Below are 13,658 nucleotides of genomic sequence, written 5' to 3'. Positions count from 1 at the left end.
AAGAGCCAGAGCTGGCCATCTGCTGCTGGTATAACACACACACTCTGTCCCTCCTCCTCCCCCTCCCCCTCTCCCTCCCCCTTCTGGGATTACAGGTGTGTGCCATTAAACCTGCCATAGAGTTTTCTTTCTAACCACTCCATCATATTCCCTTGTACACAAGAACTGACACCCTCTGTGGGTGGGTTTTGAATTGTTTTCAGTGTGTCAGGGCAGACTAAACTTGGCCTGACAACTCCTGGTGACCTGAGTCCTGTGTCTTGTGAGATCACTGAGTGACAAAGAGCTTGCCTGGGCTGGGTTGGCTGGTTAGGAGGTAGCAGAGAACCAGATAAAAAGATCAAAGGTGACCTCAACCAGATTCTACGATGAGGATTCCTGGACTGGCTGAGCAGCAAACATGGGATCACTGAGATGGCCCATTAAAACCAGGAAGCCTTGAACCATGAAGCAAGTCATCTTGAAGGCCAGCCTGGGAAAGTCCTGGGAAAGCTCTTGAGAAGGCAATGAAAAATCTTATAGTGGAGAAGTGAAAAATCCTAAATGAGAAAGCAAAGAGTGGATTCGGAGTACATGGCCCAGTTTCCCTTATTGAGGAGGTACAAGAGAAACAAACAAACAAAAGAGGAAAAACTGCAGTTTTCTGTGCTTTTTCCAAGATGCCAAGAAAGATTACCATTTTCTCTGAATGGGCAGCAGGTATATTTCCTTCCCTCATAGTTGCTAGGAAGCTAGAAATTTCTCAGAAGGTTAGACCCATGCCATCTGACAAATGTCGTAAGATTATTTCCTTATGATCATTTCCTCCTCTTTCTTCACTCATAAGCCTTTTCTGTGGGCTTGGCTTTGGTTTGTTTAGGAATTTATTCCAGTGCAGGTGATGGTGGGTGGAGCGCTGTGTGTTCCTGAACTGTGAAGGAGACACACAATACAGTGAGCTCAGAACGGAGACCTGAACTGAAGGAATGAAGATCTATCGTAGAGATATATGTGTGTATATATTTTAAGTAAATACATACATATACTGTGTGTGTAAACAAAATCCCCTCAGTATCTATCTGCAGGGCTGAGAGGGAAGAGGGTTGGTTCTAGGACTCCCCCCCAATACCAAAATCTATGGATACTCAAGCCCCTAATAAAAGTAACATCATAATTAATTAGAACCTTTACAATCCTCCCACATATTTGAAATTATCTGTATTTTACTTACAGTACTGAATACAATGTAAATACTACATAGTTTGTATGCTGCATTGTTTAGGGAATAAGGACAAGGAAAAGAAGTCTTGTACATGTTCCATAGATAGCATGTTCAAAAGTATTTTCAGTACAAGGTTAGTTGAATCCTTAGACATGGAGTCTGCAGATACAGGGACAGATGACTGTATATACACACACAATGTATGGATATATTTACTCAGGCAAATATATATACTTACCATATACACCATATACACATATATAATAAATAATACCTACATATTTAGTATATATTATGTATGTATATGCATTTATATAATGCACGTATAATTGTCCCTCTCCATACCATATTCATATATACAGTGTACAAACCTGTACATACACATACACTCAAGATGTGATCAAAATACACATGAATGTTTAAATTAAAAAGACTTATCACAGCAGCAGCCCATCGTGTTTCCTGGCACAGTTAAGTCGTGTGCACAGGACAGCAGAGCAGCTGATACTTGAAGACTCTGTCAGTGTGGGTTTCTGAGAGTGAGCAGTTCACAGTTGACTCAGGTCCAACATGACCTCTGCGAGAGCTTGACGAGTGGCAAGAGAGTGTGACGGTGCATGGTCTCAGATTCTCAATCTAGACCTCCACAGAGGAGGGAGAAAACCTATTACGGTAAAAGACACATATCTATGGACCTCCATGAAAATTCTCTCCCTCACTTCAAACACATTTAACCCAATGTTCCTGCCACCTTCTTGGAAAGTCCTCTCTCATGAGTGTCTTTATGAGAGTGATAAAAACACTGCAAAGCCTGCTGCTGTGCCATCTAATGGAAGGGCAGTCTTTATCCACCTTATTCACCAGATGTGGCATCATGCTACTTCTGGCTCTCCCCCAAAGGCAAAATTGACATGAAAGGTAACCATTTTGGATCAGTTCAGGACACAGAGACAGGCATGAGAATGCAATTGAAGATACCAAAAAAAAAAAAAAAAAAAGACTTGCAAAACTGCCTTAGAAGGTGGCAAGAACAATGGGATAATAGAGTGTTAAAAACAAGGGGCCTACTTTGAGGGGGATTAATGGCGATGTGTCTTTTACTATGATAATTTTTTAAAAAGTAAAGTATTCACTGTATTTTTTCAATCATACCTCATACACACACACACACATAATCAGAGATTCAAAACAATGACCAAAAGGATTTGTATCGGGCAACCCACTCAGGACCCCTTCTGTCTCTTTCTCAGATAGAAGCTTTCTTCAATAAATATTTCTGCTCTAAAAAAAAAAAAAAAAAAGGATTTGTATCAGTACAGCTATGCTGAGCTTTGCTGCATCAAGACAAAGTCTCAAGATCTTACCATGGAAGTTTGTTTCTTGCTCATGAGGGCTGCTGTGGGTTGGCAGTGTGGGCTGTGCTCCGTGCACACACACAGGAACCCCGGTGGTGGCCAGGTCCCTATCTGGATGTTGCTGGCTGCTAGGCAGAAAGAAAGAGAACTAGAGAGAGGATCTGACTCTGGTTCTGAAAGATTGAGTAGGAAGTGATACAGCCCATTGCCTGACTATGGGCTGCGTGTCACTTCACCATGATTAGAGGGGCTCCGGTGACTGTGAGCCCGGCTTCACTGTGCTGTTATCTGCTCCCTTTTGAAAGGGTTCCCATGATAAGCTCTTTTCAGAAACCAATCCTGAGGAGCAATGTGGCCATCTAGAAAAAAGGATAAACATCCTCATCTTCACAAATAACCACAGAGTCCCTGTTAGTCTGAGTTATAAGTAGCTCACAGCAAAATTTAGTTCTCATTTACAACCTAGGATTCGGTTAGGATTGCTCCTTCCTCTGCCTCATTATGAGACACTTCTTGCTTCTTTAATCACGTCCTGGTTGAATGCATGACTTTCATTCTCTAACTCTTGAAACTTTCAGGTACTTATATTACACATAAATTATGCACAAATAAAAATAGTGGTAAATAACAGCTCTGTTCAGTGAATGTTTCTTTGCAGTGGCCTGAGGAGATATTGTTATTTTCAGCGGTAAATGGGTGTAGAAACAGACTTGGAGAGTTCAAGTGACTTCCCAAGATCACACAGCCAGCAAATGGAAAGTCACCTCTAAGTGATACCGAGTGCCTCTTTTTTAAATTTATTTTTAATTTTTAGTGTTTTCATTTTGTAGCATCGTATAATCACATGATCAGTTCAGGTAATGTGTCATGTTCTCACCTAGCTTTTGTTTTCATTCATTCAGATTTTCTCTGATTTACATAAAAACTGGAAATATTTGTTAGCCTAAGCTGTTTGTTTTTTTCAACTGCCCTAATGGCCCCTTGAAGAAACAGATTTTATGTTACTCTTCTGGTTGAGGTCTTTTCCATTTTCACTTAATTATTAAAACTCAGGAATAATGCATTTATAGAGATACATGCATTTTAAGTGTACATTTGACGAAACCTTACATATATAATCTATGTGCTTATGTAACCTAAGATCACCATTCAGCACCCCAGAGACTCCATCATGGCAGTGCCTTGTCATTACCCACCTCCTTGATACCCATGTTCTGACCCCCATCACCATATGTTATGGCACCTATCTTTGAACTGTGTGACTGTTGTATGGAACATGCTCCTTTCAACTGTTTCTACATCCCTATATCTGTGAGACTCATCCAAGACACTGCATGCAGCACAAGTTCATCCTTGGTGATGGCTGTATAGGATTTCATGGTACAAACATGCCCCAATTCATTTCTTTTTTTTTTTTTTTTTTTTTTTTGGTCTTTTTTGAGACAGGGTCTCGCTATGCAGTTCAGGCTGGCCTTGAGCTCACTTTGTAGCCAAGGCTGGTCTTGAACTCGCAACGATCCTCCCACCTCAGCCTCCCGAGTGCTGGGATTACAGGCATGAGCCACCACGCCTGGCACCAACCATTTCTTTATTTCACTACTGAATGACATTTGAGTTGCTTCTAGTTTTCAACTCTCAATAAAAAAAAAGTTTCTGTGAACATTCTTGTTGTCTTTTGGTAGACATACTCATTTCTTCTGGGCTATATAGCTATATCTATTTTTAATTTCTTGAATATACTAGGTGTCATTTAGCTTGCTTAGGTTTTAGTGGGCCACAGAAATTCCTTGAACATAAACATATTAATTTCTACAAGTAAACAAATGAGTTCAAATTCCATGTGGTTAAAACATTTTAATAAAATATAGCATTTAATTTTCATAGTACTACACTGGGTGTAGATGCTCCTTTTGCAAAGCTCACATAATGGTCAGGATTCTTTTCTTTAATTTGCAAATAACTAACCCAAACTTAAGTCAAAAATAGAATGTGATAACTCAAGTAGCCAGTGTCATCTGCCCCTAGGTATGGCTAGATCAAGATGCTTAAATGTCATCTGTACCTGGTCATTTTTTCTGTCTCTCAGCTCTACTCTTTCTGGCTGGCATCATTCTTAGCAAACCTTCTGCACCTGTGACCACTGGCAATTTCAAGGTTAAAATTCCTAACTCTAAGTCCAGCAGAAAGACAGCTGTTTTCTTTTTACAATTCTAATAAACTCCTAGAATTGAATCTCACTGGCTCTGACTACATAATATACCCTGATCCTATCACTATGGCCAGAAAGAAAATATTTCTAATTGGGTCCAATGTCCACAGCCAGCCTGAGGTGACTGAGACTGGGGGGGGGGGGAGGTATTGTCAAGGAAACCAGGAAGGAAAAAAACTAAAGTAAAACAGACCTCTGCTGTGCTGAGACCTAGGAAATTGTGTTGGCAAATGAATATTTTGAAACCACAGGTGAGGGCAGAAAGTTAATATTGTCTTTAGCTCCGATTACTCAAAATCATTTACACAGAGATAAACTTACAAATGTTGGTGGGGCTTTATAAATTTTTACTTCCCTCTCTTAAAGGCATCACTATTTATTTTGTCATGCCAGCTGTGGGTATGTTTGTCTTTTATTTTCCTTCTCACCCATCCCATATTGACTGGGCCAACAAATCCTATTGACTCTTCCTTTAAATTACTTCCCTTACTTACTTTTTTCTCTGTTCCCACTGATGGTACTCCAGCAGCTCCAGACTTATATTCTATCCCCCCTGCAGGAATAGCACTTTCTTAGTAAGTCTAGTTTGGGTCAAAGAGTGGCAATCACCAACCTGTTTGGCACCAGAGATCAATCATGTAGAAGCTAGTTTTTCTATGGAAATCATGTAGAAGCTAGTTTTCTATGGGGGTTGGGGTGGGAAGAATGGATTTAGGGTGACTCAAAAACGATTCAGGTCTCTCACATGTGCAGGTCACAGTAGGGTTTGTGCTCCTATGAGAATCCAGTGCTACCCCTGATCTGACAGAAGCAGTAATAGGGATGATGTAAACACAGATGAAGTTTCACTCCTTCTGCTCTGCAGCCTGGTCCATAACTAGTAGCAGTCTGTGGCCTGGCAGTTGGGGGTCCCTTTCTAGAGGACTGATGTGAGTCGTACACCCATTCCTAAACCACATCCTATAGCTAGGGCAAGGCCTGATTGGCCTGACCTGGGTCATGTGACCATCCTGGAGCTGGTCAGGAAGGCAGTCAGCCCTTCCTACATAACCTGGACTAAGATGGGGCAGGGAAAGCTGACAGAGGAAAATCATGGCATCAGTGCCAAAAGAAAGGGAGATTGGCAGTAGGCAGATAAAAATAGATATACTGTGAAAAATTACAGTATCCTAAAAAGAGAGATCAAAGAGGATATCAGAAATGGAAGGATATCCCTTGCTCTTGAAGAGGAAGAATCAACATAGTGAAAATGGCCATACTCCCAAAACTGCTATACAGATTTAATGTAACCCTGATCAAGACACCATTAGCAAGCTGGGTGTATTGACACACATCTGTAATTCTAGCACTCAGGAGGCCGAGGCAGGAGGATCCTCATGAGTTTGAGACATCTGAATATAAAGTGAGCTCAAGGCCAGCCTGAACTGCATAGCAATACCCTGTCTCAAAAAGACACGCACACACACACACACACACACACACACACACACAATAACATTAGCATACCTCACAGATATAGATAAAATATTCCTAAAGTTCATTTGAAAGCAGAAGAGACCTAGAAATGCAAAAGCAATTCTGGGCAACAAAGGAAAATCAGGGGGCTTCACAATTCTGGATCTGAAATTATACCACAAAGCTACTGTGATAAAATCAGCATGGTATTGACAAAAAAAAAAAAAAACAGGCCTGAGGATCAGTGGAACAGAATAAAAGATGCAGACACAACCCCAAACACACTCAGCCACCTTATTTTTGGCAAAGGAGCTACACATGTTCACTAGAAGAAAGACGGTCTGTTTAATAAATGGTGTTAGAAAACGTGGCCTCTACATGCAAAGACTAAAACTAGACTCATGTCTATCACCATATACTAAACTAAAGTAAAAATAGATCAAAGATCTAAATATTAAAATAGAAACACTAACTTACTGGAAGAGAAAATAGGTAGAAATCTCTAAGACAAGTATAGGTAGAGATTTCATGAACAAAACCCAGACTGCAAAGGAAAATATGAAACATTAACAAATGAGAGCTCACCTTATTAAAAAGCATTTTCACAACACTGTAAGTCACCAACAGAGTGAAAAGACAACCCACTGAGGGAAAAATTATAGCCAGTAGTCCCTCAGACAGAGGACTTATATCTAGAACTTATAAACAATTGAAAACATCAGACTTACCCAATTCAAAGACCCAATAAAAAATGATCATCTGAAATGAATACACATTTCTCAGATTAAGAAATATAGATGGCAACTAAATACATGAACAAATGTTCAGCATCTTTGGTCATTTGAGAAATGCAAATTAAAACAACACTGAGATTCCATTTTATCCCAGAAAAAAATGGCTATCATCATCAAAAAATCAACCAATAGCAAATGTTGGCAGGGCTGTGGGGAAAAAGGAACCCTTCTCTACTGTTGGTGAGAGTGTAGACTGGTGCAACTGCTGTGAAAATCAGTGTGGAGATTCTTTTAAAAGCTAGGAATAGAGATTCCCTTCAACCCAGCTATTCCCCTTTTGGGTATCTTTCCAGAAGAATTAAAAACATCATACCACAGCAATATATGTGCATCCATGTTTATAGCAGTATAATTTATAATCAATAAATCTTAGAAACAACCAAAATGCCCATCAATCGAGGCATGAATTAAAAAGATGTAATTTTTTACAATGGAGTGTTACTTGGCCATAAAGAAGAACTGGAGACTTTTATAGGTAAATGGATGCAATATGAGACCATATTCATTAGTGAAATAAATAAAACACACATGTATAAACATTGTATTGCCTCACTAGTGTGAGAAACTCAATGAGTAAATAAGATCCAAAATGTATAGTAAATATTTTAAATTGAGAAAAAGCTCTTCAAAAGAAAAGACAAACTATGATGAGGGAAAGGGGAAAGGAAGAAAAAGAAAAAGGAAAAAATATATATTTATACACAATAGTTAAGATACTTATACATCTAGCTTTTCTGCGTTCATTGAAAAGAAAGGTTTGTGCTAATATTATTTGGACAAGATATCATGCCTATATCTTTTACTCTGAATAACTATTATGAAGACAACAATACACAATGTATTAATTATTGTAACTCTCTTACTAACCTATTTTGAAACTGTTTTATTACTGTTTTTATTTTTTCTCTTTAAAATAAAAACAAACATACGCAGCACACCTAGGAAAAAGCCACATTAGTTCTAAATAGAAAATGTGCTGTATCTGTAGATTAAAACTGATGGACTCACGAAGTCATCTATTCACCCTGGAAGTGTACATAGCAACTGGTTCCCTACCTGAATTCTCCAGTCCCTATTGACTGGCCTTCCTTTGTTGTGCCACTACTAATGAATGCTTTGAACCCCAGAAACACACATACAATAAAATTGCTCACAAAGTTCTTGTTCCCTCTAACCCTTTGGTTCATTGTCCTCTTCCCCAAGTAAGGCAAGGTGTTAGTCGAAGATATAACTTTGGCTGCATATATCAAATACCTCCCAAAATAATAGTTTAAACAAGGTTTTAAAAAGCTGGTTCTGTCTTCTATAACTGGCACTGATTTGGGGGCTCTGCCCTACAAAGTCACCAGCAACCCAGGCTCTCTCCCACAACACAAAGAGTGCTGCTTTTGTTTTCTTGGCCTGAGCTGGTGTCCATGTCTGCCCACAGTGAGAAAAAGACTGCGGAAAAGAAAAATAACCCCTTTCTTTCTGCAATTTTGATTATTATATGCCTAGGTGTAGCTCTTTTTGGGTTGGCTGGGGTCCTGTATGCCTCATACATCTGAGTATCTTTACCTTTGACTAAATTAGGGAAATTCTCCTGGATTATTTCTGTGAATAGCTTTTGTAGTTCATTTGTTTGTGTCTCTACTTCTTCTTTTATGTTCTTAATTCTTAAGTTATAGATCCTCTTATCATCTTCTAGCCTTTGTATTATTGCTGTTTGTTTTCTTGTTATTTTTAAGAAGTTTTTCATTTCATGCTCCCACCTTACAAATCTGTCCTCCAGTTCAGATAATCTATCCTTAGTTTCTTTCAAGCTGTTATGACAGCTTTCAATAGAGTTTTTAGTTTACTGGTAATCTCTTTGAACCTGCTTCATGTATTCTATGTTTTCTGTATTTTCTCCATCAAACAATTCTCCCCTTTTTTTCCTGTTCTTCCATTCCACCATCTGTTTTTTCATGGGCGGTGCTTAGCATTTCTCTAACTATTCTACTTATATCTTGCTTTATTTCGTTAAATACTTCACTTTTGAACTCGTCTATGAGGCTCCAGAGATATTGCTTTATGTCTATTGGTGCCGCGTCTGATATTGCATGTTTTCTGTCCTCATTCTCCTTTGCATTTACCTTTCCTGGATCAGTGTTCTCAGGATTGGGGACTGAGGACCCTTTCTTGTTGCTCCCTCTTCCCATATTTTTTGTTCCTTCCATACAACCGTATATAGGAGGCCCAGGTTTTTTCTTTGTTGATAACCCCTTTCTTTCAAAGACACAACCTGGACAGTGTATATACTGCTTCCACTCATATCCCCAACCATTCCCATTCCCACATGCACGTGAAAGGAAGGTTGGGAAACATGGTCTTTATTTTGGGGAGCTGTGTTCTGCACTGTAAGAAAAGCAGCCAGATACTGTAAGATAACCAGCAATTCCTGCAAGGAAGAGAAGGAAAAATCTGACTTTTTCCATCCTTTCTGTTTTTCAGATTAACAAGAAGATCCCCCAGTGACTGCAAATGTAGGAAGATCGTAACACTCTGGAGTAAAGAATCAATGCCAGCATGTCTGCCCACTACAGCAGTAACAGCTATGAGAGAGACGCAGATTACCCTGACTATTCAAGGCCTCAGGACCCTAAGAAGGAGTATTTGAAAACTCAGAATTATCGAGATTTTCCAAATTCTCTGAACAATCCAGACTATCCCAGCACCAGGAGCAATGCACACTCCGTAGGCTCTAGAATAAATCTAGACTTTCCTGGGTCTCTAGCAGAACCAGATTATCCTAGATCTCCAAGTACTCCCGATTATCCCCCCATCAGGAATAATCCCTATTCTGAGGATTCCAGGACAGGTTCAGGCTATCACAGATCTCTGCCAGAGCCTGATTATATTGAATCACAGAGCAGTCTACACCACTTAGGCTCGGTCAGAGAGCCAAAGACTCATGGATTTCAAAGAAATTCTGATTTTGAAGATTCCGGAATCAGTGGGAACTATGCAGGTGCCAGAACAAAGCTAGATCGTTTTGGATCCTTGGGAGAAGCAGACTATCCTGGCGCTAAAGGCAACTCTAACCATCCCGGCTCTAGAAGAAATCTAGGTTATGCTGGTCCAAGAGTCAGTCCATACGCAGACTCTCTGGAACAGCCTGATTATCCTGGTGCTGAGAATCAACACAACTCTTCCCACTCTTTTGGGGAACCAGACTATCCTGGTGCTGTGAACCATCAGAATTCTCCAAATGTTTGGGGAGAACCTGATTATCCAGGTGCTAAGGATGGTCATGGTGATAGCTTTTCTGAGACCCAAAAAATGACCAGGTGGTAAGTTGAGGTATATCCCTTCACAGACGAGAAATGAATTGTATGTCGTCAAGTTAATGGAACTTAGTATGTGTGGTTTCAATTAAGGATGGATGTGATGGTCCCATGACTGGGCATTATAGTGAAACTCTCAGATCTATCTATAGACTTCACATGGGCCCTAGATTCCCAGTCTGTGGTGCAAAGCTCTTGTCTGAACTGAATCTCTCACCTCATTTTCCCACATCTTTGTCCAGTCCTTATAACACATCTAGACACTCATTATTTTTCTAAAGGTAGCAAAGTTTTATATCCATTAAAGGTGGGGAAAGAAATGTGCTCTGCAGAGCAAATTTAGGACAAATAAAAGCAGGATAAAAGTACACTCTGCAGCATGAGAAACAGCTACTGTAAAGGAATGTAACCCAGAGCTCAGTGGTGACTATCTTTCCATATCTCCTGTCTCTCAGGCTAATATCAGGTCTAGGCTATCCTATCCCAAATTGTGTGAGTTCTCATGAGAAGTCTATGGGCAGGGCTTTAGGAATTATTCTGCACATGTGCCATGAAGCTTTCCAATTAACAAGTCATATAAACGGGGCTGGGGGTTTAGCTCAGCGGCATAAGTGCCTGCCTTGCAAGCAGGCAGTCGTGAGTTCGATCCCTGATACCGATAAAAACAAAAAAACTGAAAAAGACCAACAAGTCATATAAACTTTCCAAATAAGCCCACCATTCTCTAATCCTCTGAGATTAGATCCTTTAATCCCTCTGAGAGACACATATCCCAGTAATTCTGTTTTCTGCTTGTTTGTTTTTTATCTTTGCAAGACAGAGTTTTGCTATGAAGTACACACTGGCCTTGAATTCACTTTGTAGCCCAGGCTGGCCTGGAACTCACAGCTATCCTATTGCCTCATCCTTCCAAATTCTGGAATTGCTGCCGTGTGCCACCAGGCCCAGCCCCAATAGTTCTTTGAGGTGCTGAAGGAGTGGAGGCAACTGTCTTCATGTAGCTACTTCCTGCTGGAAGAAGTTGTAGGCCTTACCTTTTGGGGTTTATGTGCTTTCCAACTACCTTGGGGTATTGTGGCCAATGATGAACCAAAATGACTGGCAAAGGATGGACTAGATGAAACAAGGCCCTAAGAAATTTCCTCAACCATGATATCCAGAGATAAAAGATCATCTAGGAGGGAAATGCAGATGAGACTCTGAGCACAAAAAGGAATAAACTGGGATAGGCCTCTACTCAAGCCAGAGACATGTCACCGATAGCTAGGCTGAATGATGTTGATGATGATGGTGCTGATGGTGATGATGATGATAACCTGTCAGAAGATAATGAGAAAAGAGTTAGTGGCTACTGAGCTACCTGTTCAATGGGGAAAAGTTTGGTGAATTTGTTAAGAGAGTAACAGGTTGGGGATACAGAACGGGTTTCTGTGCTTTCTGTGGAGGACAAAGTATGGTAAAGAAGGATATTAGATGGATGTGGAGAGTCTGACAGCAGTAGCCTTAGCAAGCCTGCTCACATGAAAGCTGGGTCCAGCAGTGCATGTCTGTGGTCCCAGCACTAGTGTACCGGAGGCAGGGGGATCACTGAGTGTTAAAGGCCAGCCTAAACTACACAGTGAGTTTAAGGGCAGCCTGAATTATATAGCAGAACTACATAGCCTGAATGATCTTAAACAAAAGCATAAAACAAAAAATTACCCATATTATGGATCTAATTAAAAACAAGGTCTCACTGCAGATGCCTGTTTTAAACTGTGCTGAATCAGGGTCATTAGTGACTCTACTTCTCTGCACCTAGTGCAGTGCTGGAGTTTTGCTTTTGGAAGAGGAGCCCCAGTTCTCCCAGAGGTACACAGGAGTAGCTTTCTTTTGGGGGATGGTCTTTGTCATCATAGAGTTCAGCCCGAGCTGGCTATATAATTGCCAGTCCTCCCTAGTGTAAGTGCCTCTCCTCTGCACAAGTTCTAACAAAGATGGAGCTGATCTGAGCTTCAAAAGATTAGTGGGCAAGCTCTTCAGACATGTCTGGTGGTCTCTGCTAGTCCCAGTCCTGTGAAAATTCAGGTGACGTTTTTTTCTATGTAGGGTTTTTATAGCTTGTCATTGTATCCCATGAGGAAAAACCAGTTCAGTGGTGCCTCAAGAACTTGATAACTAGGGTCTTGAGGATCTGTAAGCCTTCCCTTCTTGCCTCTCTACTAACCAGTCTTTTGATTTCCCAAGGAAACTTTAGACATGTCTCTCTGGGGTCCCTTACAATGAATGACAATAACCTGCATGGCAAGATAGACTGCCTTTAAGAGTTGTAGGATTTCCTGCTTATGCTTTGTAGATGATTGTTTATTAGTTAGCAAGTTCCTTTTTTCCAAATTGCTGCATGGGCATATAGCACAGAAAGGCATGTTTAATTTTGTGTCAATGCCTGAGTAAGGACTATGAGCTGTAGCTGTTTTGTTTTGTTTTTGAGCAGAGATCCCTGAGGGAAGGGCTTGTCTTCAGTGACCTGTTGTGAACTGACAGCTGCAAGACCTGACTTTGTGTCCTTCTTGGACAAAGTTACTGCTGCCAATGAACCATGCCTCCTCAGGGTTTGGAGGGGCAAGTCACTGAAATTCTGTCTATTTGCATAGGTCTGGGAAATCAACTATTCACAACAGTGCCTAATTTCTGAGCTTGTAGGTACCAAAGAGGTAGGATTAAGAGTATTGCAAATTTTTATATGCACCTCAGGGGTGTCCTAGAAGCGTGGCGTGGCATAGTCCCAACAGGCAAAATCTGCTTTGGCCTCTGCTGGATTTGGAGAAATGTCACCGATTTTTCTAAGAAATCTTTTTTTATTAGTAAAGGAACAGGTTGCTGTGGGACAATTAAAAACTCAGGGTTGAAATTTGATATTTCAAGTGACACATCAAAGCAGGACAAAGAAAATCTGACTAGGGTGCTCCTTGACCCCAGTTAGATCTAGAGGACAGTTTTTAGAGAAAGAAGTTAAAACAGAAACCAAAGGAATTGAAATATTTACCCATGACATCCAGGGTCACCCTGGGTTTTGCATAGGAGATGGAGATAGCTGTGGATGGTACATTTTAGGTTGCCCAGGATCCCTCCAGTCTTCCTCGAAGAGGGAGGTGACATTTTTGGCTGGCTTAGCTCCTTTCTGGGAGTGGGGACAGTTAATCCTACAGTGCCATGAGTCAGACACACTGACCACCTGGAATACAGAGCAGGGCCCACCTGGTGGTGAGGTGATACAGTCAAGTGCCCAGGGTCCAATTTTTTTTTTTTTTGTAGCCCTTTATTGGGACTACATGGATGACTTGCATGTATTTAAAGCAC

At 40.6% G+C, this 13,658-nt stretch overlaps 1 protein-coding gene across 2 annotated transcripts in view; it reads left to right on the top strand.

Moving 5' to 3' along the window:
* Tmc5 (transmembrane channel like 5) overlaps nucleotides 1-13,658 on the top strand; it is a 75,247-nt gene that overhangs the window by 13,833 nt on the left and 47,756 nt on the right. For both annotated transcript variants that reach the window (XM_013141861.3, XM_063226588.1), the window contains exon 2: nucleotides 9,487-10,325. In XM_013141861.3, the coding sequence (XP_012997315.1) occupies nucleotides 9,562-10,325 (764 nt within the window). In that variant the 5' untranslated portion in view covers nucleotides 9,487-9,561. The remainder of the gene's footprint in view (nucleotides 1-9,486; nucleotides 10,326-13,658) is intronic.

The sequence above is a fragment of the Cavia porcellus genome, unplaced genomic scaffold, assembly GCF_034190915.1.
Source record: "Cavia porcellus strain 051 isolate PalLab524CR breed Dunkin Hartley unplaced genomic scaffold, mCavPor4.1 scaffold_16, whole genome shotgun sequence".
NCBI lineage: Eukaryota > Metazoa > Chordata > Mammalia > Rodentia > Caviidae > Cavia > Cavia porcellus.
Note: the sequence above shows the minus strand (reverse complement) of the source record. Positions and strands in the feature narration are given on the sequence as shown.